Here is a 24,206-nt window from a genome sequence, read left to right on the forward strand (position 1 = left end):
AAATAAAAATAAAATAAAATAAATAGAAAGAATACATAACCGTACATTAAAACATTTATCTATACAATTTTCCAGAATGCAGACTAGAAAAGAAGAAAGACAAAAAATAAAAGAAAGGGGGGGAAAAGAAGAAGAAAAATACTTTTCATAATCAATAATTCCAAATTCATACTTCAAACATTACAATATATAAATCCTAGTTAAAATATTATAAAAGACTTCCACCGCATTCACCACACGTTTCTTGGTTATCTAATTTTTTAAAAAAATTATTTATTTTCTATTTTCGCCATTGCCCGAGACAAAATGGCAGCCGGGACGCTTCCGGTGGCTGAGGCGAATGCCAAGAGGGCAAAAAACAAAAACAAAACAAAAAAACCTCTTGGTTATCTAATTCACCTCACAATTTGAGGATTCTGTGTCTGAGCAGTAGCTTCAAGGCCTGCTGAGCTGTACTAGGATTTTCCATTCTAGCACAGCCCACCACACTGGAAAGGAAAAATGAGTCACCTGATATCATAGCATTATCAGGTGTCTATAATGTCCTTGCTTGCTCACCTGTCTTCTATATAACCCTACCCTGCACAGTTCTCAATGAAATGTGCATTCCCATGTACACTTGGATGAACACCCTGGTGTGTTTCCATCCTGGTGGAAAAAAGTCACATATAACTCTTTATATGTAGGTGTTGGCATTTGTTTGAAAAGTTTGTACAGTGGTGCCTCGCAAGACGAAATTAATTGGTTCCGCAAGTTTTTTCTTCTTGCGAGTTTTTCGTCTTGCGAAGCACGGTTTCCCATAGGAATGCATTGAAAATCAATTAATGCGTTCCTAGGGAAACCGCTTGCCAGGCTGGTGGTGCGGAGAAGGCCTTTCTCCGCACCGCAAGCCTTCAGGACAGGTACGGGAACAGAGGGGAAGGGGCGCAGCGCTTTCCCTCTGTTCCCGGGGCTTGCGTGGGAGGAGGGTTTTTCCTCCCCACCGCAAACATTCAGAACAGCATTCTGTTCCCCCCGCAGCATTCTGTTCCCCCCGCCGTTCCGATGCCGCGCGGCGGGAGGAGGCGTCCCCCCGCCGCCGCCCGGCATCGGAGCTTCGTTCCGATGCCGCGCGGCGGGAGGAGGCGTTCCCCCCCCCGCCGCCCGGCATCGGAGCTTCGTTCCGATGCCGTGCGGCGGGCGGAGGTCCGAGGACAGTGGGGAAGACGCGCTGCGCTTCCCCGCTGTCCCGGAGATTTCCCTTTGGGCTGTCGTCTTGCGAGGCAAGCCCATAGAGAAATTTGTTTTGCGAAGCGCCTCCAAAACGGAAAACCCTTTCGTCTAGCGGGTTTTCCGTCTTGCGAGGCGTTCGTCTTGCGGGGTACCACTGTACTGAATATTAAGATTATTATTATTTATTTTCATCTTGCCTCTCCTTCCAGAAGGTGCCCAGAGTGGCCATTCAAACAATGAATAAATACAATTTAAAAATCATGACAGGTAACCATCTCAAACATGTCAGAAATGATGACAGTCCGAGATGCAGGGTTGAGTTGTCTTTTAGCCCAAGCAACCCGGGTTCAAAAACAGTCCTGGCAAAAAATGAGGAGCTTGGTGTTGGAACTTTCTACACAATTCAACAGATTTGTGATTGTAAACCTGCACGTGTAGCTCTAGTATTACATTGCATAGTATTGGTTTCATCATGAATAAATAATAAATAATAAAAATGTGGACATCTATTTCACAGCAAGAACTTGCAGAAATGTAAACCAACTTGGGAAATAAGAACACAGTTTTTAACCGTCTCTGGCGCTTAAGTTTGGACTTGTAGATTGCAAATCTTAACTTACATTAAAACGTCGCCTGTATAGAGTAAGGTTGAGCCAAATTCTCCATTCTCTCCACAGAAACACCTGGGGTGACCCAGTGCACTAGTGGAAGCCACTACAAGAACTCTCACTGGTGCAATGGATTTCAGTGTTTCAGTGTTTGATCTAGGGAAGGGTTTGTACCAACACCTGACCAATGAGGAATTTGTCAGCAAATGGCAGAAAACCATGGCTAAAAAAGCCACCTCTATTGGTCTGTCACCCCCCCCCCAACTGTATTACCTGGGTTATGAAGGCGCCCTAAAGACGTTAAAGCAAAGATTATGGGATAATGCACACAGTGACTTGCGATCTCGATCACACGCAGTCGGTAGTCCACTGGCAGTAGGAGTACAATATGGGCATGTCTTTAAGTTAACATCTTACATTAAAAACCTGACAGTACCAAACTACCAAAGGCTTTTCACCAAAGCCAGACTAAACGTCTTTCCTTCTGCAGTGTTGGATGGCAGGTTGAGAGGAGTTCCCTACCAGGAGACACTTTGCTCGTGTGCTCAAGACATCGATTCCATAAAACATATTTTGTTGCACTGTGCAAAGTATGAGCAAGACAGGGCTGAACTGATATTACCCTCGCTGGTACCTTTCCTGGGAAAATCAGAGGCTCACTATGTCAGGTTCCTATTGGAAGACCGGACAAACGCTAGAACATTGGCAGTGGCAAAGTTTTTATCGGTGGTTGCAAGAACCAATGATCCCTATATCCGGAACAAAATGCTTTATTTAACCTGGAGGTAGGCTGTATGAATTGTGTATTGCTTTGTGACGATTTCTTGGGTCTCTGGACCCAAGTAATAAAGATTGATGATGAATATATTGATGTTGCTAAATCTGAAGTGCATGTACAGTCAAGGGCACAGCGTGGGGATGTGTGTGTGCTGGGGGGGGCGTGGCCCCAGGCACACAATTTTTGAGGGGGCGTGAACCAGGTGCCCCTACGCAAGCGACCCCAGAGCAGCCTGGCTCCTCTCCACCTGTCAAGGGCTGTGTCGGCCGGCTGGGCTCCCCCTGGGCAGGTGGCGCAGCACGGCCCCACTTTCCTCTGGTGGGGATGGGGTCACTCCGGTGGCATCGGATGGGCTGACGCCCTCTCTGCCCAACGCCCGCCCGCACCCACCCACCGTGGGCACCAGCAACTGATGCTACACCACTGTGTACAGTGGCTGTGGTGGCAACTCACCCTTCCCCCAATGACGGTCTCTATAATTTGGATCCCAGCCTTCCTTTCTAATTGCATGTACAAAGCAATATTTCAAAATCTCCAGGCAGCATACACCCCCCAAACCCCAAGCTATTTACATTCACTTAACAGGAGTTCCCTATCTCCCAGCCCCCTGCTGGTGGTGGCTGGGTGGATTGGGGAATTCTTGAGAATGGTGTGAAATATCCTGCAGGAAGCTGCTGATGGAGGGGGAAGTTGGTGAAAATCACTTTATGTGAATAGAGGAGCAACTTGGGATTCAAATCTATTTATTCCTTAGGAAGACTAATGATCTGTGGTCATTATAAGAAATACAGTCATACCTTGGAATTTGAATGGAATCCATTCCGGAAGTCCGTTCGACTTTCAAAAGGTTCGGAAACCAAACTGTGGCTTCTGATTGGCTGCAGGAAGCTCCTGCAGCCAATCAGAAGCCACGGAAGCCCCCTCGGACGTTCAGGTACACAAACCAGAACTATCACTTCCGGGTTTGCGGTGTTCAGGAGCCAAAACGTCTGAGTTCCAGGGCGTTTGGGATCTGAGATACGACTGTATTCAAACGTAGACACAACAAATGCTCTTAAAAAAAACAACCTTGGGATTTAATAGTGACTATATCAAGGAACCTTTGAAGCTTCCTGTGAATCTTGTCCGGATTTCCTGTTCCCACCCTCCCTTAGATGGGTATACACAATTCCATTTTAGACTACGTTTACGACCCCCCCCCCCAAAAAAAAAAACCCCAGTTGTTATTTTTCTGCTGTCAAGCGTATTTCATCCAGTACCTCTTTGTAAGAAGACATAATCCTTTCAATGGCATCTGCTCCAGAGGCCAGTAAATTTCTTGAAGTGGTGAAGGTTTCTGTCCTCTCGCTGATCATCGCTTGTTTCTGACCATCTTCTAATTCTAAAAGGCAAGCAAGAAAGCTTAATTAGAGCAAACCTACTTGAAGCATAGTCTAACTCCACTAAAGAGAAACTTCTCTAGAAGGAAAGGAGATGCGGGCAAAATTTGTGTAGTTAAATCAGAATCAGTCAAACGCAGTTGCCAAATCCTGACTCAAAGAATGGGCCTGTGGCAGCAGCAGCAGCGTGTCAAGGAGACCTTGACAAATACTCCTTCTCTTGCCAGCACACTCAAGGAAACTGCAGCATCTGCCTAAAGTCTCCCCACTATGAAGTCATCAAAAATACAAGAGCATTTGAGTAATTCCGGTTCTGGAAGAACAAATTTCATATTTGCATCTCAGCATAATTCAAAGCACTGGTAGCTACATTAAAAAACCTACAATCAGGTGGCAAATGCGTAGTCTGATACGGCCCCTGAAAACCCCTGGTAGTTTGGCGGCAGCAGCTGCAAAAACAAATGCAGTCCTACCGATCTCATTTGGGTCACATGGTGAAGTACCTGGCATAGATTTCTGCTGCAGTTGGCAGGGGGAAAGGATGTGGGGGAAGCTGTGCGCGGTCAAAATTGTGCTACGATTTCCATCGAGGGCCAAGGATCCAAATTCCACAGCCCATCATGGTGTGTGCGTGTGTGCTCTGGTATACATACGTGTGCGCGAGTGCACTTTTTTACTACACACATTTGGGGGGCCATTGACATGTAGCCAGTGTGGTGTGGTGGTTAAGAGTGGTGAACTCGTAATCTGGTGAACCGGGTTCGCTTCCCCGCTCCTCCACATGCACCTGCTGGGTGACCTTGGGCTAGTCACACTTCTCTGAAGTCTCTCAGCCCCACTCACCTCACAGAGTGTTTGTTGTGGGGGAGGAAGGGAAAGGAGAATGTTAGCCGCTTTGAGACTCCTTTGGGTAGTGATAAAGTGGGATATCAAATCCAAACTCTTCTTCTTCTTCTTCCTTGGAGGACCATGTAACTATTGGGTCATAAAGCTTTGACCCAAAGGCCTCGGATCCAAAATACCCAAAAGAATACATTCTGCTATATCAATTTACCTGCTCCCTCCACTCCTCTTAGTGCGGAGCAGTGGCGTAGCGTGGGGGGTGCAAGGGGGGCCGGCCGCAACATCGGGGGGGGGCGCTCGCCGCCTCTGGAGTCACTGAAGAGCCTCGGGCGCAGGCTGTAGCAGAGCCCCATGTCTCGCGGAACCGACGCGCTAGCAGCAGCTCTCAGCGCTCGCCGCGGTCCCCACGCGTCAGGGCTGCGGAGGGCGCGCCAGGCAGCCCCTCCTCACAGCCCCTCCGCCGCCGCCGCTGCTGCAGCTGCTGGGCCATGTTGAATTTTCCTCGCCTCTCTGCCCTCCTCCTCCGGGCAAGCGGCATCGTTTGGGCGGCAGCGCCAGCGGCAACTCGCCTCAGATCACCTGACGCGGCAGGTTAGGGGTTAGGGGGCGCAAATTACTTGCCTTGCCCCGGGTGCTGACAACCCACGCTACGCCGCTGGTGCAGAGCACAACTGATTGTGGCAAGAGATAGGGCTTTTGAGGTGCACCAAAAACCATTCACCATGCAGGGGTAAAAAAGCCCTAGTTGTCATGTGCTGGTTGGTGAGGATGAAATTGGCCTCCAGCGTCACTTACGGACTCATTGTTAAAACCGTGTTTATGGAAGACAATCTTACTCGGCTACGAGTGATCACCAAATAAAAAGGAGAAGAAAAGAAGGTGAAGACTTTTATAAAGTTTGGCAAGCTTTTTCTTTGCTAAGCACCTAACGTTTTATTTTACAAGTGTGGTTCATGTCTCTGTTTCTGTTGTATTTTCACTGAACTGTAATTGAATTATTATTATTATTATTTATTAAGTTTCTATACAGCTCTTCACCCAAGGATCACAGGGCATTTTACAATATAAAACTGAAACTTCAGGAAGGGATTCACGATTATGTGGATTTCAAAAACACATGTGTTGTTTTTAAAGGACAGTACGGTTTTAAATTGTTGCAAGCCACCCTGAGTACCGCCATAGGGACCAGAAGTGTGGGACAGAATTTTTTATATAAAAATAAATACAAATAGTATAACATAAGCAAACAAATGGCAACAATTGTCTTCGGCTTTGCCATTACCCAGTTATTTGTCACCCAGTGCCCCGGGATTCCTGTTTGAACGTCTTAAAAACGTCGTTCATTAGTTCATTCTGTCCCTGTTTTCATCATACAAAATGATCCCAGAAGGGAATACAATCAATTATCATTAAAATAAAACATAATCCATAGTGCAATTGACTGAAGGCAAATTCTATTATGTGTGTGTAAAAAACCAAACCAACCTGTCATCAAAGTAAAATTTAGGAAGCCTTAGGAAGTCAAAGAAGAATGTAGGAAGCTAAGGCTTCATTCTTGTACACACTGTATATATCTATTTATAATATTTATAAGCTGCCCTTCCCAAGGTGACACAGAAGTTTAGGGTTATTTATATTGCATATTGATTATTCAAAAGTATAACGCTAAAAATGAAGAACAAATAAAACTAGCGACAATTAAAAGCAATAAAACACATCTAAGTCACATGGGCAGCCATATTGTTCACTACTGGAAGGTTCCAAATTATCTTTAAAAGTCAGCCATATACAGAGCATCACCTCCCTTGGAGAAGCAGATGGAAACAAAATTTTCACTCACAGAGTGATGGCACTTCAGCCAAAACCTCTGCGTTACAGTGGAACCTTGGTTCTTGAACACACTTCATTCCGGGAGTCCGTTCAACTCCCGAAACTGTTCCAAAACCAAGACGCAACTTCTGATTGGCTGCAGGAGCTTCCTGCACTCAAGCGAAGGCTGCGTTGGATGTTTGGCTTCCGAAAAACATTCAAAAACCGGAACACTTACTTCTTGGTTTTCAGCATTCGGGAGTCAAAACGTACGAGTACCAAGGCATTCGAGAACCAAGGTACGACTGTACTTCCCTCAGTTTTTTCATGCAGATGTTAAAATGCACGGGGCACACATAAGTCAATGGCCAACCCAGCGGAATGCTCCAGAAAGATACCATGGTTGATGATATGGAAAGTTACTTAGAGGTTCAGGAGAACCAATCCGACTGAACTTCCTCATCCAGCCCTCAGTGTAAGTTTTCCAACAAGACAACCATGGCTGTCTCTATCCCATAGCCAGGCCTGAAATTGGGAAAGCAAGCTCCACTGAGCTCAGGGGCGGATTAGAGTCACATAGGATTTGTACTGTAAAACCTGAATAATTTCTTCACCTCTACCATTAATCACTGATCATTACTAGAACTCTTAACAATTTGTTTCATTAGGGAAGTTTTTAACGACTCACGTTTTAATGTATTTTTAATCTTTTGTTGGAAGCCGCCCAGAGTGGCTGGGGAAACCCAGCCAGATGTGCGGGGTAGAAAGAATTAATTATTATTATTATTATATTATTATTATCATTTATATTCACTATATTTTTTCCACAGAATTCAAGGCGGTGTTCCCAGGCACTGGCAAAGAACTAATTACTTTCAGCAAAGTCCCTGTGTTATGTCCCTTCAGTGCATGTGCCGAGAGAACAAATTCCTCTTAAGGCTCGACTTTCATTTGCTTGTTTTGACTAGAACAGCTATTAAATGTGTTCTTGTTATTTTAGAAAACAAGCCCCCCCCCCCCAATTTGAGAATATTACAATAATGCATAGTTGAATAAAGAAATGTACTTTGTGGGGAATCATTTTATTTTTGTCACTAGGGCATTATGTTTGCGTTGTGAGGGGGGGAAACCTTAATTTTTTAAAAAAACGCAAACTGACATGGAAATGTGGAGAAGTCTGGGAAAATGACAAAAGGGAGTGAAACTGAAATTCAGAGATTTATGCATCCCAAGTCAAGCCTCTTTTGAGGCATGGGGTGGGGAGGAAAGAGGGAGAATAATTTCCTGGAATATCCTGACATGTCAGGCTGCCCATTCAATGGTTTGTTTCAGACCCCATTTGCATATATCCACTGCTGCAGAGGGATAGGCGATAACTAAATGCTGAATATAATAAATAGTGTTTGCACAAGTCAGTTTAATGTATTGATTACACGGTATGAACTGGCTAGAATTCATCTCACTTTCTCTTTCTTTCTGAGACTGCCACACAATGCTGGGCAGACACAGGGTTGCTGCAGCTAAGAATATGTAGACACCTTCCTGACCGACTCCTCCAGATAATCCCACTGGGACGAAACCGCCACACAAAACGTTTCACGTTCAATAAAATGTTATTACCGCCATCAGCAAATCCCGTCGCAGTGATGATGGGTACGGCCACCATAATCAAGCCGCTGCTGCTCCAGACGTACTTCATCAGGAATTGCTCCAGCATGATGTACCATAAGCGTTTGGACAAAATGAGGTTCATTTGGTCGGCTAGAGCTTTGTAGCTTTTCTGTAGCTGGTTCATTTCTACCTGCAGTTTAAAAATGCAAATATTGATAAGAGCATGGTACATGTGATTATGTATGTACTTTACACAGACAAGCCTAAACAAGTGAATATATATCTGTCCAGAGACAGACAGAAACCAGCAACACCAGGTGACCAGAAAGTAGACTCATATTCTTACCTGGCTTTTAGTACACCATTAACACCGGTCCTGAAAGACCTACATTGGCTCCAAGTACGTTTCTGAGCACAATTCAAAGTGTTGGTGCTGACCTTTAAAGCTCTAAACAGCCTCGGTCCAGTATACCTGAAGGAGCGTCTCCACCTTCATCGTTCTGCTCGGACACTGAGGTCCAGGACAGAGGGCCTTCTGGCGGTTCCCTCACTGCGAGAAGCAAAGCTACAGGGAACCAGGCAGAGGGCCTTCTCGGTAGTGGCGCCCGCCCTGTGGAACACCCTCCCACCAGAGGTCAAAGAGAAAAACAACTATCTGACTTTCAGAAGACATCTGAAGACAGCCCTGTTTAGGGAAGTTTTTAATGTTTGATCGTGTTTTTGATATTCTGTTGAGAGCTACCCAGAGTGGCTGGGGAAACCCAGCCAGATGGTTGGGGTATGTATGTATGTATGTATGTATGTATAAATAAATAAATAAAACTGTTAGGCAGGGTCTCAGTTGGTATATGTAAAGGTAAAGGTACCCCTGCCCGTATGGGCCAGTCATGTCCGACTCTAGGGTTGTGCGCTCATCTCGCTCTAGAGGCCGTGAGCCGGCGCCGTCCAAAGACACATCCGGGTCACGTGGCCAGCATGACAAGCTGCATCTGGCGAGCCAGCGCAGCACACGGAACGCCGTTTACCTTCCCGCTAGTAAGCGGTCCCTATTTATCTACTTGCACCCAGGGGTGCTTTCGAACTGCTAGGTGGGCAGGAGCTGGGACCGAACGACGGGAGCTCACCCCGCCGCAGGGATTCGAACCGCCGACCTTACGACCAGCAAGTCCTAGGCACTGAGGTTTTACCCACAGTGCCACCCGCGTCCCAGTTGGTATATGTAGTTTTGATCAGCTCAACAACCCAAATTGGGTAGCTTGGACATATCTTCCTAGAAGTGAGATATGCAGCGGAGGATGGAACATTAAGGCAAAGAAAGCACTGCTCTACCAACCCCAGCCTGCCCTCACCCAATCCCCACCCGCTTGCCCAAATTCTTACAACCAGTCCAGTGAGGTGGCACCGCTTGTCAGCTTCATCTACCTTAGCCTCAGAGTTGCTCTTGCAGAACTCAGCAGGGAGGAGGATGGAGACAAAACTAGAATGAATTGACTCTGGTTTTACTTACTGCCTTCTCTCCTACCAATCCTAATGGGCAACAGCCACCAATGGAGATATGTTAATTCCCAGGCTTCGTGTAAGATAATGATAATAAGTATGGCAAGAGATTGTTACTCACTCATCCTTCCACTTTGTTTCCCATCTGGAACCACCAGAAAAGCAACCTTTGTATTAATATGGTAACATAGGTAGACCTGTTGGTTCAAGACACCTGATCCTGGTTGTTTCACATATTACGTAGCAGCAAATCAAGGTGTGTACACCCAACAGCAACCTACCCCAGTTCCATGAGGGCTGTACCTATAGCCCAAATACTGCCTACTCTGATGGGCAGAAGACTTCCAGGGTATTAGACAGAAGTACATCTCAGCCCTGCTTCCATATCTATATAGAAATGTGAGAGGGTTGAACGTGGGACACCATATATGTTCTACCACTAAGCTCCATCTCCTCAGTCACATAAAATGGTGACTCATTGCAACTCTACCCATTCTACAGCTTCTCCATCAAGTTTAGTGTAGATCTTTCCACTATTCTATGGCATCCTTTCAAGCTGTAATGTTATGGAACAAGGTACACTTTCTGGCTCCTAATGGGACACTGCTGCTTTGGAATAAGAGCTAATCCTTTAAACATCCTGCAACCCTCTTCATTTTGCTTGGCTAAGGAATCTCTACCAGCATATACCAGCTGAACATCTGGCCAGTTAATGCTAGCATCAACTCAATCACTTACAGCATGGATGATGATGATAATACTTTTATAACGAGTACAGATATTTATGAATCAGAATTGCTGTTTGCAAATGAATGGTGATTTTAGCAAATACCCATCTTCAAATTAAAACGAAACATTGTGTTGTTATTTTTAACTCCATCAAAATACAAACCAGGAGCCAAGGCAAGGATAAATAACTTAAAAGCAAATTATAACTTAATGGCTTTGTTGCTGCTTTTAAATTCAGACCTGCAAGTCTTGCTTAGGCCAGAGAATTCTAGGAGCTTTGATTCAGTCAAACTTGATTATAAAAATTGCTTTTAATAATGTTTGTGTGCTTCTGCCTGGAGCTGTGATATTTGAAGTATGGCGAAACATCATCCACAGGAATTCTCAACTCTGTTTTTGTGGGGAATGCTCTATTTAAGTGCATAACTGATATAGGCTTAGGTACCTGATAGTTGCTGAATGTGAAAATGAGCAGTCCGTTATTTTTCAGAGGATTAACCCTTAATAATAACAATAATAACAATTGTTATTATTATTATTATCATTTATTTATTTATACCCCGCCCATCAGGCTGAGTTTCCCCAGCCACTCTGGGTGGCTTCCAATCAAGTGTTAAAAACAATACAGCATTAAATATTAAAAACTTCCCTAAGCAGGGCTGCCTTCAGATGTCTTTTAATAAGAAGATAGCTGCTTATTTCCTTCACATCTGAAGGGAGGGTGTTCCACAGGGTGGGCGCCACTACCGAGAAGGCCCTCTGTCTGGTTCCCTGTAACCTCAATTCTCACAATGAGGAAACTGCCAGAAGGCGCTCGGTGCTGGACCTCAGTGTCCGGGCTAAACGATGGGGGTGGAGACGCTCCTTCAGGTATACAGGACCGAGGCCGTTTAGGGCTTTAAAGGTCAGCACCAACACTTTGAATTGTGCTCGGAAACGTACTGGGAGCCAATGCAGATCTCTCAGGACCGGTGTTATGTGGTCCCGGCGGCCACTCTCAGTCACCAGTCTAGCTGCTGCATTCTGGATTAATTGCAGTTTCCGGGTCACTTTCAAAGGTAGCCCCACATAGAGCGCACTGCAGTAGTCTAAGCGAGAGATAACTAGAGCATGCACCACTCTGGCAAGACAGTCTGTGGGCAGGTAGGGTCTCAGCCTGCATACCAGATGGAGCTGGTAGACAGCCGCCCTGGACACAGAATTAACTTGCGGCTCCATGGACAGCTGTGAGTCCAAAATGACTCCCAGGCTGCGCACCTGGTCCTTCAGGGGCACAGTTACCCCATTCAGGACCAGGGTATAGGTTCCGTTATACACTCAGATAATAATATTCCTTTGATCAACTTTCCTTTCTGTTTTCCTCTGAATGAGCCTGAGACTTGGTTCAGACTCCCATTGGCCCACATGCAATCCCTTGTGGGGCTGCATGGGTTCTTCATCGCCTTGTGTGGACGCTCTGACCATATGAACCACTGCCTCCACGTGATGCCCACACACACAATCACTGTAAGTTGCAAGAGGACTGCTAAAACTGGTACAAACTGTGATGGCTGCATATGCGAGTGCCACATCAAAGCACTTATCGCCAGCAGTGCCACATTTCCCCACGCCAAGCAGTTGAGTGGGCACCACCAAGCACATGCCCACATGCTGCAAGTCAACTGCGAATTCCTCAAACGCTGACAGCTAAACTTGCCCATGGCTGCATATCAATTATTTCCTGCATAGCCTTAAAGGGTTAGGAAGGCTATAGCCAGAAAACATCTATTCTAGATAGTAGGGTAAAGCTAAAGGTAAAGGGACCCCTGACCATTAGGTCCAGTCGTGGCTGACTCTGGGGTTGCGGCACTCATCTCGCTTTATTGGCCGAGGGAGCCGGTGTACAGCTTCCGGGTCATGTGGCTAGCATGACTAAGCCACTTCTGGTGAACCAGAGCAGTGCACGGAAACGCTGTTTACCTTCCCGCTGGAGTGGTACCTATTTATCTATTTGCACTTTGATGTGCTTTCGAACTGCTAGGTTGGCAGGAGCAGAGACCGAACAACGGGAGCTCACCCCGCCGCGGGGATTCAAACCGCCAACCTTCTGACTGGCAAGTCCTAGGCTCTGTGGTTTAACCCACAGCGCCACCCACGTCCCCAGATAGTAGGGTAGGAGAGCTGAATAGAATGCCAATATATTTCACATCTGGCAAACAATGCGGCCCTTTGGTTTCATTTGGTACATGGGTAGAGAGAGGGTAGAGGGTCCATTAGGTCCAGTCGCAGCCGACTGTGGGGTTGCAGCGCTCATCTCACTTTACTGGCCGAGGGAGCCGGCGTACAGCTTCCGGGTCAAGTGGCCAGCATGACTACGCCGTTTCTGGCGAACCAGAGCAGTGCATGGAAACACCGTTTACCTTCCCGCCGGAGCGGTACCTATTTATCTACTTGCACTTTGATGTGCTTTTGGACTGCTAGGTTGGCAGGAGCAGGGACCGAGAAACAGAAGCTCACCCTGTCAAGGGGATTCGAACTGCCGACCTTCTGATCAGCAAGTACTAGGCTCTGTGGTTTAACCCACAGCGCCACCCGCGTCCCCATATAGTAGGAGAAATGAAAAGAATGCCAAGATATTTCACATCTGGCAAACAATGCACCCCTTTGGTACAGATGGTACATGGGTAGATGAGTCTAAAAAGCCCGGGACACAAATTTTAACAGCCTTCCAGTGTCTATGGTGGTTCATTTACCAGAAGTGATGTATTCAGCATTAAGTCTGGAAGTGTTTACTCAATTCTGACCAAACTAAGCTCCTTGATGTATTATTTTGTTCTAGGAGGCTTAGTTTGTTCTGGGTTTTCTAGTCTCGTTTACCCATGTACTATCTGAAACCAAAGGGCACATTGGTTGCCAGATTTTAATTTTTTCCAGCTCTCCTAACCCATTAAGAGAAAGCAACATTTTGGGAGAATTTGGAGGTACAGCTGGTAAGAGTCAGGCCTGCATTGTTCTTGCACCAGCTCTAGGTCTAGGCCAGTTCCTTGTTCATCAGCACAGCCATGATGGTGACGGGAGTCTCTCCTTGTATTGCTCCAAGGAAGACAACTTCTTCTCCTTCCACCTGTGCTAAAGACCAATGTGACAGCATAAGAAGTTCTGGTGCAAGCAGGACCCAGGTCCAGGTTAGTGACAAAAGAAGAGCCTGTTTTTAAGGTGGAAAACTGTGTCCCCACATTAAAACAAATTTTTAAAATGCGCACTGAATACATTTGCCACCTTGATTTTTTAAAAATACAGTACTCATTCATTTTATGTAACTAGTTGTTAAAGCACCCACAACACTTTGGCCTGAGCTATTTAAAGACTTTGCAGCGCTGCATCTCTGCTCAGCTACGCAGATCAATGGCAAAGGTTGTATTGCTGTCCACATTGAAAGAGCAAAGTTTTCCCCAGGCTGCCAAGTGAAAGTGCTGCATTGATCAGCGTGGGACAGGAGGGGGAGGGGAAATGATTTCTTGCAACCAGTACATTTGAAAGAATAGGAACAGTCTATAAGAAACAAATGAAAACAAAGCCCATTTTATGCTTAGCCCTCACATGTGTTTTCTCAGGAGTGAGTCCCTCTAAATTCAGTGGAGCTTACCTGCCAGTAAGGGTTTAGGAATTGCAGCCTTTGGCACTCTTACACGGGAGTAAGCCCTACTGAATATGATGGATTTACTTCTGAGTTAATCATGCATAGGCCTGCACTATCAGTCATCCAAACAACTGGGAGAGAAAGAGTAGAAAATGGGATTCACATGGGAGTGTGCAGCTAAGTCCGTGGCCTTTTTATTCTGTATTAATTAATCCCAAACCTCAGGTTCTGCAGCCACTGTGGCTGCAACAGAAGGGAAATTCACCCTTTTGTAGGAAGAAAAGAGTACTTAGCACGTATTAAAGGGAGAGAGCTAATGATTGTTAAGCTACTACTGCCAGTACTTGCTCTGGCCTTTTCCAGGTAAAGGAGAAAAACAAGACTCCTTTACTAAGCCTGCAGGAACATATATTGTAAACAGGTCTGGGTGTCATAGGAATTCAACTCTCCCAGGGATGAGGGCGGCAGCAGGAGGAGGGATTGCCAAGTACTACAGCTGAGAGGTCTCTCCTGTCTCCGATGTCACCCAGCTCCTGTGTCCCCTCCTCCTCCTCCTCCTCCTCCTCTTCTTACCTTGTGGCCCCTGTAGAAGGCGATCTCCTCCACGTTGGCGATGATCCGAGAGTGGACGTAGCGCAGGTAGCCCTTGCGCTGGGCCTCTTCGGCCACCAGCTTGCCAAACCTGGGCGAGCAGGCTTTGAGGACCTTGGCGGTGGCGTAGACCACCAGCCCGGCCAGGAGCGTGGGCCCGATGGGGCTGGCCCCCCTGGACCTGGCCGTCTGGATGAGGGTGTAGGAAGTGAGCACCACGTCGAGGATGGGCTTGGTCAGGTTGGAGTAGAGGTGCGCCACCGACTGCGAGAACATGGCCATGTCTTCGGTGAGCGACTGGTCCGGGTTGGCCAGCCGGCTGTCCATGTTGATCACCTTGTAGTAGGTCTGGTCGGCGAAGTAGGTCTGGTAGGCGTGATCCACCAGGCGGGTGCGGAAAGCCAGCGCCAGCTTGCCCTCCAGGTAGCGGATGGCGCTGTTGACGAAGGTGGCCGGGATGGCGATGGCCAGCCACTTGATCAGCTTCCAGGCGAAGCTGCGCGGCCGCTTCTCCACGATGCTCTTGACGATCTTGCCGTCCAGGCCGGCCACGTAGATGGAGAGGAAGGTCCGCGACACCAGCGCCGCCGAGTGCAGGCACAGCCAGCCGCTCTCCGCGCTCACCGCCCGCGGGAAGAGGATCTTGCGCAGCGCCAGCAGCTGGCGGAAAAATTCCGCATTGGCCGCCGGAGACGCTCGGCCGGCGGCGGCGGGGAGACCCGGGCAAGGCAGCAGCTGCAGCTCCGGAGGAAGATCAGCCCGGCTGCCGCTGGCGATCTGCCTCTGCTGCGGGTCCTTCTTGCAGCCCGCCTGCCGGAGCCGCCTGCGGACCAGCGGGCAGAGGATCTTCAGCCCGTACACCGCAGCCAGCAAGCACGCCGCCCTCTTCGCGGCGCCCGAGCGGCTCCATTTCTCGCGCCCGGGGGGCATTTTCCCTGGGATCCTCCTCCTGCCTGGCTTATCTATTCCACCCGCCCAGAGGGAGGGGCGCAGGGACGGCAGCCGCTCATCCAGGCCTGGGGAGACCCATCTTCACGTGGCCCCCTTCCCCCCGCGCCGCCGATCGCGCCCGCGACCCAGGCGGAATGACTCCGGGTCCGCCGGCAGCCGAGGCTTTTTCCCTGCCACCACCGGCGAATCATGGCCCACCCCGCCGCGGCAAGCCACGCCCCCGCCGCCCGCTCATTGGTCGCCGAGGCCTGGGAAATCCTCGGCCGGCGAGCGGCGTCGCTTTCCTTCTGGTCCTCCACAGCGCTCTCGGTTAAAAAGTGGGATTCCGAAGCCGAGCAGCGGAAATCCTTTCCGCTGCCGGGTTGGTGTAGCGTCGAAAGCATCTGCTGTCATCTCTCTCTCTCTCTCTCTCTCACACACACACACTGCTGTCAATAAGGGACCAGCAGCCTCGAAAATAAGGGATTAGCAGCCAAAATAAGGGATTTTGCTTAGTTTATACATCAATCCCCGCTTCATAGATCACTGCCTTGCCGTGGCGAAGGGGCTTGAATAACTCAGAGAACCTATGAGCTATGCAGTGCAGGGCCAACCAAGATGGACAGGTCATAGTGGAGAGTTTTGACCAAATGTGATCCACCTTAAAAAGCAGAGACATCAGCTTGCCAACAAAGGTCAGTATAGTTAAAGCCATGGTTTTCCCAGTAGTGTTGTATAGAAGTGAGAGCTGGACCATAAAGAAGGCTGATCGCCGAAGAATTGATGCTTTTGAATGCTGGAGGAGACTCTTGAGAGTCCCATGGACTGCAAGAAGATCAAACCTATCCATTCTTAAGGAAATCAGCCCTGAGTGCTCACTGGAAGGACTTTGAATTTGAACTATGGATGGACAAAGGATTTATAGAGTTATGAAAGGGATGCAGAGGGGGAAATCACTACATTAAGATGCTGCACTGGTTGGAGGGTATGCTAAGCAGCATGTCGGGGCTGCCGTCGTCCTGGCGCAAGGAGTTCCATCTGCCCTTCCCCACCTGAGGGAGAGGGAGGGAGAGAGACTCTCGCCCACGCTGCCCGCGAGCCTGGCATGAGGCGTGTTATGTAGTGTAGTTTCACCCTGGGCCAACAGGGGGATACTGTATATACTGTATATAGTTTTCACTCAGGTCTGTAGATAGTTTTCACTCAGGTCCGCGGCACTTAGTTTAGGCGGGAACTCTGGGCTGTTGTGGTTACAATGTTGACAGCCGGCTGCCTATAAATACAGGCCGGCTGAGCTGTTCGCAGTCAGTTCTATTCCAGCTTATCTTAATAAAGAGCTACTTGAAGAAATCGCTGTGCCGGCTGCTATGTCAACCCACTATTTAACACTGGCGACGAGGGTGGGATCGATGGACATCAGAGCACAGCCAGATGCGGCCAGCCTCTGAACTGAGCTGAATCACAGAGCAAAATCACTGAGCGAAATCACTGGGCAGAACCAATTCAGAGCTGACTGTTCTGGCTAGAGCACTGTGTTCCATCCATCGCCCTTCACGCCGGCATCGGAATCATGGCTTCACTTGTGCCTCTACCGCCGTTTGCGCCAGCCTCTGAGTCATGGGACTCCTACCTCGCTCGGTTCGACTGCTACCTCCAAGCCAACGAGCTGACAGCAGTATCAGTGGATCGGAAGCGGGGCCTATTCCTCAGCCTCTGTGGGCCTGAGGTGTTTGAGACGGCCCGAGCATTGGTTGCGCCTGAAGCAGTCCAGGCAACCCCATGGGACACGATCCAAGAGAAGCTCCGCAACCACTACGCACCAAAGCCGTCCAAGATTGCTGCCCGCCATGCATTCTACCACCGGAACCAGGCAGAGGGGGAGTCAATCAACAACTACGCCACCGCCCTGCGACAGGCTGCAATGCACTGTGAGTTCCGAGACTTAGACGATGCCCTGATGGATCGAATCGTCTGCGGGGTCCGGGACATCCATCTGCAACAGCGTCTCCTAGCCAAGCCAGACCTCACGCTAGAGAAAGCCATTGAGGAGGCTGTGGCCTCAGAAGCTGCTGAACGCTCCGCCCGGGAGATCCGCAAGTCCAGCAGCCCGCGTCTTGCTAGGGGGCCAGTTCCGGTGCATCATGAAGAGGCCAGCAGTGATGAGGCATCCTCCAGTGAAGACGATGACGTGCACCAGACAAAGCGGGAGCGCAGGAAGCTCCAACAGAAGTCCAAGGGCCAACCGGAATGTGCTGGCTGCGGAGGCGACCATTCCCGTGCCAAGTGTCGATTCAGAGACGCCATCTGTAGGAGGTGTTCCAGAAGGGGCCACATCGCTAAGGTCTGCCGATCGGCTCCGTCTGACACCCCCCCTTCATCGACTCGCAAGTTCAAGTCTTCACTCCAGTCGGCCAAGGAAAGTTGTTTCGCTCTCACCAACTGCCGCTGCCCATCTGAAACCGACTCGTCTACGCGACGCAAGCTGAACGTCACGGTGCTCATTGAAGGAGCTCCATGTGACATGGAGATCGACACCGGGTCTGCCCTGTCCGTCGTGTCATAGAGCACCATCAAAAGACTGGTACCCAGAGTATCCAAAAGGCAACTCGACTCTCACCGCGTACACCTGAGAGACTACCAGGGAAACGACATTCCCGTGGTAGGCGTTGGCCGGTTCCGGATCGCCTTCAAGGATTTTTCGGGCCTGCTCCGGTTGGTGGTGGTCGAAGGTCAGCGGCCAAGCCTCCTAGGGCTAGACTGGTTTGATGCCCTCGGCCTGGAAGTCACCGGCATCAACTGCATCTCTAACGCAGAGACTGAGGGTCTGGTCAAAGACTTTGCCGAGGTTTTTGACGGCACCTTGGGACAATATACTGGTACGCCCATCTCCTTTAGCCTTGATCCACAAGTCGCCCCCATCAAGCTTAAGCCACGCCGGGTTCCCTTTGCTCTCAAGGCTAAGGTGGACGAACAACTGGACAAACTGATCGCCCAAGGAGTTTTGGAGCCCGTTGACCACGCAAAGTGGGAAACCCCCATCGTCACGCCGGTCAAGCCAGATGGGTCGGTGAGAATCTGCGCTGACTACAAGTGCACAATCAACAAGGCACTTCAGCAGCACGCTTATCCGGTTCCTGTTGTCCAACACCTGCTGCATTCCCTGGGTGAGGGTAAGGTCTTCGCTAAGCTGGACCTTGCCCAAGCCTATCAACAACTGCCAGTCGATGATGCCACTGCTGAAGCCCAGACGATCGTCACCCACCGGGGGGCATTCCGTTGCCGCCGGTTGCAGTTCGGGGTGAGTGTGGCTCCTGGCATCTTCCAAAGCCTTATGGAGCATTTCCTGCAAGGGCTTCCGGGCGTGGTACCATATTTTGATGACGTCTTGGTGTCTGCAGACTCACACCAGCAGCTGTTCGAGCGCCTCCGTGCCGTGCTGACCAGGTTCCAGGAGGCCGGGCTCAAGGTAAAGAGGGAGAAGTGCCTGATTGCCGTTCCACAGGTAGAGTTCCTGGGCTATCTTATCGATGCCTCCGGCCTTCATCCAACCACATCCAAGATCCGCGCTATCCAGCAGGCCCCCACCCCAAAGGACAAAACGGAGTTGCAGGCATTCCTGGGGCTGCTGAACTTTTATAACATGTTCCTGCCCCACAAAGCCACAGTGGCTGAGCCTCTTCACCGACTCCTTAGCACTAAGACGCCTTGGGCCTGGGGTCATCGAGAGACGGCGGCCTTCAACGCAGTCAAGGCTCTCCTTTCTTCAGACAGTGTGCTGGTACAGTACAGTGAATCCAGGCCGCTGGTCCTTGCCTGCGACGCCTCACCTTTTGGCATCGGTGCTGTCCTTAGTCACCGTTTTCCAGATGGAAGAGAAGCACCGCTCGCCTACTTTTCCAGGACACTATCTCCGACGGAACGGAATTACAGCCAGCTCGACAAGGAGGCATTGGCACTTGTGGCTGGAGTGAAGAGGTTCCATGAATACCTCTATGGCAGGACTTTTGACCTCATCACTGACCACAAGCCACTCCCGGGCCTCCTCGCCGGTGATCGTCCAACTCCACCGGTCCTCTCACCACGCATGCTGCGATGGACTGTTTTCCTGGCTGCCTACCACTACCGGCTCATCCATCGCCCGGGGAAATCGATGGGCCATGCCGACGCCCTCAGCCGTTGCCCTCTTCCAGCATTTGTGGAAGACCTGGCTCCAGCTTCATCGCTCCTTCTGATTGAAGATCTTCCGGCAGCGCCTGTATCGGCTGCCACTGTGGCCTCCGCGTCTGCCCAGGATCGCACCATCAGCCGGGTGCTCAACTGGGTGTGGAGGGGGTGGCCACAAGGGCCTTTTGCATCGGAGTTCCAGCCCTTCGCAACCAGACAACATGAACTCTCAGCTCATCGCGGCTGTCTGCTGTGGGGAGACCGCGTCGTGATTCCCCAGGGACTCCGTCAGCGCGTCCTGGAGGCTCTGCACGTTGGCCACCCGGGAATTGTCAAAATGAAGGCGTTGGCTCGGTGTTACGTCTGGTGGCCTAATATGGACGATGCCATCACTGCCTGGGTGTCCGCCTGCCAAGCGTGCCAAGAGTCGAGGCCTGCACCACCGGCAGCTAAGGGACACACCTGGGAGACGCCAAAGACACCCTGGTCGAGGGTGCACATCGATCTGGCTGGCCCCTTTCACGGCCGGACCTTTATGGTAGTGGTGGACGCCTATTCCAAATGGCTGGAGGTCGCCCTGATGCCCTCCACCACTCCCGAAGCTGTCATCCGGGTGCTGCGAGGCCTGTTTGCAACGCATGGGTGTCCTGATGTCCTTGTCTCTGACAACGGACCGCAGTTCACGTCAGGCACGTTTGAGCGGTATCTTTTGGGACTGGGCATCCGCCATGCCCTAACAGCACCTTTTCATCCATCCAGCAACGGGCAAGCGGAAAGAATGGTGCGCTCGACAAAAGAGGCACTGGCGCGCCTGGACCGGGGAGACTGGCATGAGCGGGTCGCCGAATACTTATTCGTGCAACACATCACTCCTCATGCGGCCACAGGGAGGAGTCCTGCTGAACTGCTTATGGGCCGCCGCCTCAGGTCACCGCTCGACCGGCTACACCCAGACTTTGCCGTGGCTGAACCCCCAGGCTGTGCCAATGCACCACGGTCATTTGTCCCAGGAAACCAGGTCTTTGCCCGGAACTATGTGGGGGACATCCCTTGGGTGCCAGCCACAGTAGTGGGAGTCACTGGACCTCGCTCGTACCAGGTGGCACTCGAAGACGGACATTTGTGGCGACGGCACATAGACCAGCTTAGGCGCAGGGTTGGCGACTTAGACACTACCGAGGTGCCCCCAACTGCGCTTGCGGCTCCAGAAGAGACACGTACAGATGGCGAGGCCCCACCTACACCTCCCTCGCAAACTGCCAGCGTGGAGCCGAACCAAGCCGTCTCAGAACAGACTCAGACCACTCCACTTGCGGAGGCTCCACCCACAGCAGCGGATCCAGGGGAGTTGGTTCCAACGCCACCTAGGGTCGCACCACAGCCTCAGCTAGAACTGTGTGGCCCTCCGGACTTGGCTACCAGTCCCCGGCGGTCTGGCAGAGTTTCCAAGCGCCCAACTCATTTAAAGGACTACGTTGTTGGACAGGTATCACTGTTGGTCTAAGTATGGGAAATGTAACCGATATGCTTATGTGCCTAATTGAACCATTACGCGTAGTGCTGTATATAAGGAAACCATTACGATTGTAACTAACGCCTTATCTCGGTGGGGAGGGGTGTTATGTAGTGTAGTTTCACCCTGGGCCAACAGGGGGATACTGTATATACTGTATATAGTTTTCACTCAGGTCTGTAGATAGTTTTCACTCAGGTCCGCGGCACTTAGTTTAGGCGGGAACTCTGGGCTGTTGTGGTTACAATGTTGACAGCCGGCTGCCTATAAATACAGGCCGGCTGAGCTGTTCGCAGTCAGTTCTATTCCAGCTTATCTTAATAAAGAGCTACTTGAAGAAATCGCTGTGCCGGCTGCTATGTCAACCCACTATTTAACAAGGCGGTTGTCGCCGCGGCCACTAAAGCGCCACCCTTCTGCGTCCCTCCCCATCCCCTCCTCTTCCTCCTCCCGCAGGCCGCCTACTCAGCCGCTGCCGCCTCCAGCTTCCCCTGGCAGCGCGGCAGAAGTCTCGCAAGAGAGGGGCTGCCTGCTCACCCACCACCACCCATCTCCTCATGACACACCCCTGAGGGGGAAAAGGGAGAGACAGAGACGCGGCAGCTCGTGCGCACTCTCTCTCGAGCCGGAGGACCCCGAGCCGCTGCTTCCCTCCCAAGCTGGGCGAGCATGAAACCCGGGAAATTTAAGGGACATCAGTCCGGGACAGCAGCGGGAAACGGCACTGGGATAAGGGAGTTTCCCGCCAAATAAGGGACGGTTGACAGCTATGCTCTCTCTCTTCTCCCAGTGGTGGCATGCAGTGATCTAGGTCAGTGTTTCCCAACCTTTTTTGGGCAAAGGCACACTTGTTCGATGAAAAAAATCTCGAGGCACACCACCATTACAGCCCCGTGACGTCAGCGCGCAGCGTCACGCCGGGAGGGACGCACGAAAGTGTAAGTTTCAATTTTTCCCCTCCCCCTTGCCGGGGAACCTCCAAGCTTTGGGGGTGGGGGGGAGGAGGCAGCAAAGCGAGGCAGGAAGGAGAGCGCGGCTTGGCTGGGTGAGCTTTGGCAGGGGTAGGGAATGAGAGCCGCGAGGCGGGCGCTGCGGACGGAGGCGCTGCCCGCCGAGCTCGCAGGCAGCCAGGCAGGCAGACGGCGAGAGCCCCGCGCTGGGCGGCCTCTCCTCGCCGCCGCCGCCCCGCCTCTCGCCGCCCGACTCGCCCGCCTCCCTCCAGGCAACATCTCGCGGCACACCAGGCAACATCTCGCGGCACACTAGTGTGCCGCGGAACAGTGGTTGGGAAACACTGGCCCCAAAGACTCTGGGAGCTATAGTTGGAAAAGGGTGCCAAGAGTTGTTAGGGAGCCCCGTTCCCTGCCAAGAAGGGAACCCTACCTCTACCCCTACCCCCACCCCCACCCCTACCCCTGATGCTAACCCTAACCCTAACGCTAACCCTTAAGCCTTAACTAGAACTACAATTGCCAGAGTTCCCTGGCAAGAAGGGAACCCTCACACCTGCCCCCTAACTACAGCTACAATTCCCAGAGTTCCTGGCAAAAACGGAACCCTAACCCTAACCCTGCCCCCTAACTAGAGCTACAATTCCCAGAGTTCCCTGGCAAGAAGGGAACACTAACCCTGCCCCCTAACTACAGCTACAATTCCCAGAGTTCCCTGGCAAAAAGGGAACCCTACCCCCACCCCCACCCCTACCCTACCCCTAATCCTAATACTTAACCACCGTAACAAGTCTCCGTCCCCTTAACCACCTACAGTTCCCAGAATCCCTGAGGGGAAGCCATGCCTGTTTAAAGTGACTTCATAGCAGTTCAGTGGTGCACCTAATGTGGCCTAATGTTCCCTCCCTCATTTTTGTTTCTCTCCCCACTGCCCCATCACTTGCAATGCAGCAGATGTCCGCCTGCAGTCTCCCTTCAAAGCTCCTTCTCTCAAGTATGGCCACAGCCTTGTCCATTCCATTTCTATTTCCTGTTTGCGAGAGATCTGAATTGGGAAATCCTTTCGATTCTTCATTAATAAGAGGCAGTGGGGTGAGGGAGGCCACGGCCCCATCCACACCATTTAATTCGCTATGAAGTTGCTTTAAACACTCATGGCTTAAACACCCCCAAAGACTCTGGGAGCTATAGTTGGAAAAGGGTGCCAAGAGTTGTTAGGGGGGCCCGTTCCCTGCCAAGAAGGGAACCCTACCTCTATCCCTACCCCCACCCCTATCCCTGACGCTAACTCTAAACCTAACGCTAACCCTTAAGCCTTAACTAGAGCTACATTTCCCAGAGTTCCCTGGCAAAAAGGGAGCCCTAACCCTGCCCCCTAACTACAGCTACAATTCCCAGAGTTCCCTGGCAAAAAGGGAACCCTAACCCTGCCCCCTAACTAGAGCTACAATTCCCAGAGTTCCCTGCCAAGGGAACCCCAACCCTACCCCTGCCCCTGACGCTAACCCTAACTCTAACCCTTAACTAGAGCTACAATTCCCAGAGTTCCCTGGCATGAAGGGAACCCCTGGGAGAAGTTATTTCTCCATTAACTGAATGTTACTCAGAGCTTTCATATGCTTGATGGTACCTTTGTGAGTAGGTCCTTCCTTCCTTCCTTCCTTCCTTCCTTCTATCTCTCTTGCTCTCTCTTCCTCTGTGTGTGCATATGAGAGAGAGAGAGAGTGCACAGATGGAAGTATTTCAGAGGGAGGGGGTATTGTTTGAAGTTTCTTGATTATTTCACTCAACCGAATGACCACATTTGCCTCTCTTTTAACTGCAGCTCCTGATATTATTTTGGTTTTTAACCAGGGCCACAATCCCTTTCAGGCAATCTTCAAACAGCCACCAAACAAACAAACAAACAAACAAATTTGTGTATCTGTATTCATCTGTAGTTCTCAGGGTGGTTCTTAGCATATAAATAAGAG

General features: G+C 50.4%; 1 protein-coding gene across 3 annotated transcripts in view; it reads right to left on the minus strand.

Annotated features, from left to right (window-relative positions):
• The window catches only part of ABCD2 (ATP binding cassette subfamily D member 2), a 119,703-nt gene that overhangs the window by 36,047 nt on the left and 59,450 nt on the right, over positions 1-24,206 (minus strand). For 2 of the 3 annotated variants that reach the window (XM_081211582.1, XM_081211581.1), the window contains 2 exons: positions 8,250-8,430; positions 3,858-3,979 (listed from right to left, as the gene is read on the minus strand). In XM_081211582.1, coding sequence (XP_081067708.1) covers positions 3,858-3,979; positions 8,250-8,424 — 297 coding nt within the window. In that variant the 5' untranslated portion in view covers positions 8,425-8,430. Of the gene's footprint in view, positions 1-3,857; positions 3,980-8,249; positions 8,431-14,658; positions 15,817-24,206 lie in introns of those variants that run through there. The other variant, XM_081211580.1, reaches the window with a different exon arrangement.

This window comes from Podarcis bocagei (assembly GCF_964188305.1).
Source record: "Podarcis bocagei genome assembly, chromosome: 10".
Taxonomy (NCBI): Eukaryota; Metazoa; Chordata; class Lepidosauria; order Squamata; family Lacertidae; genus Podarcis; species Podarcis bocagei.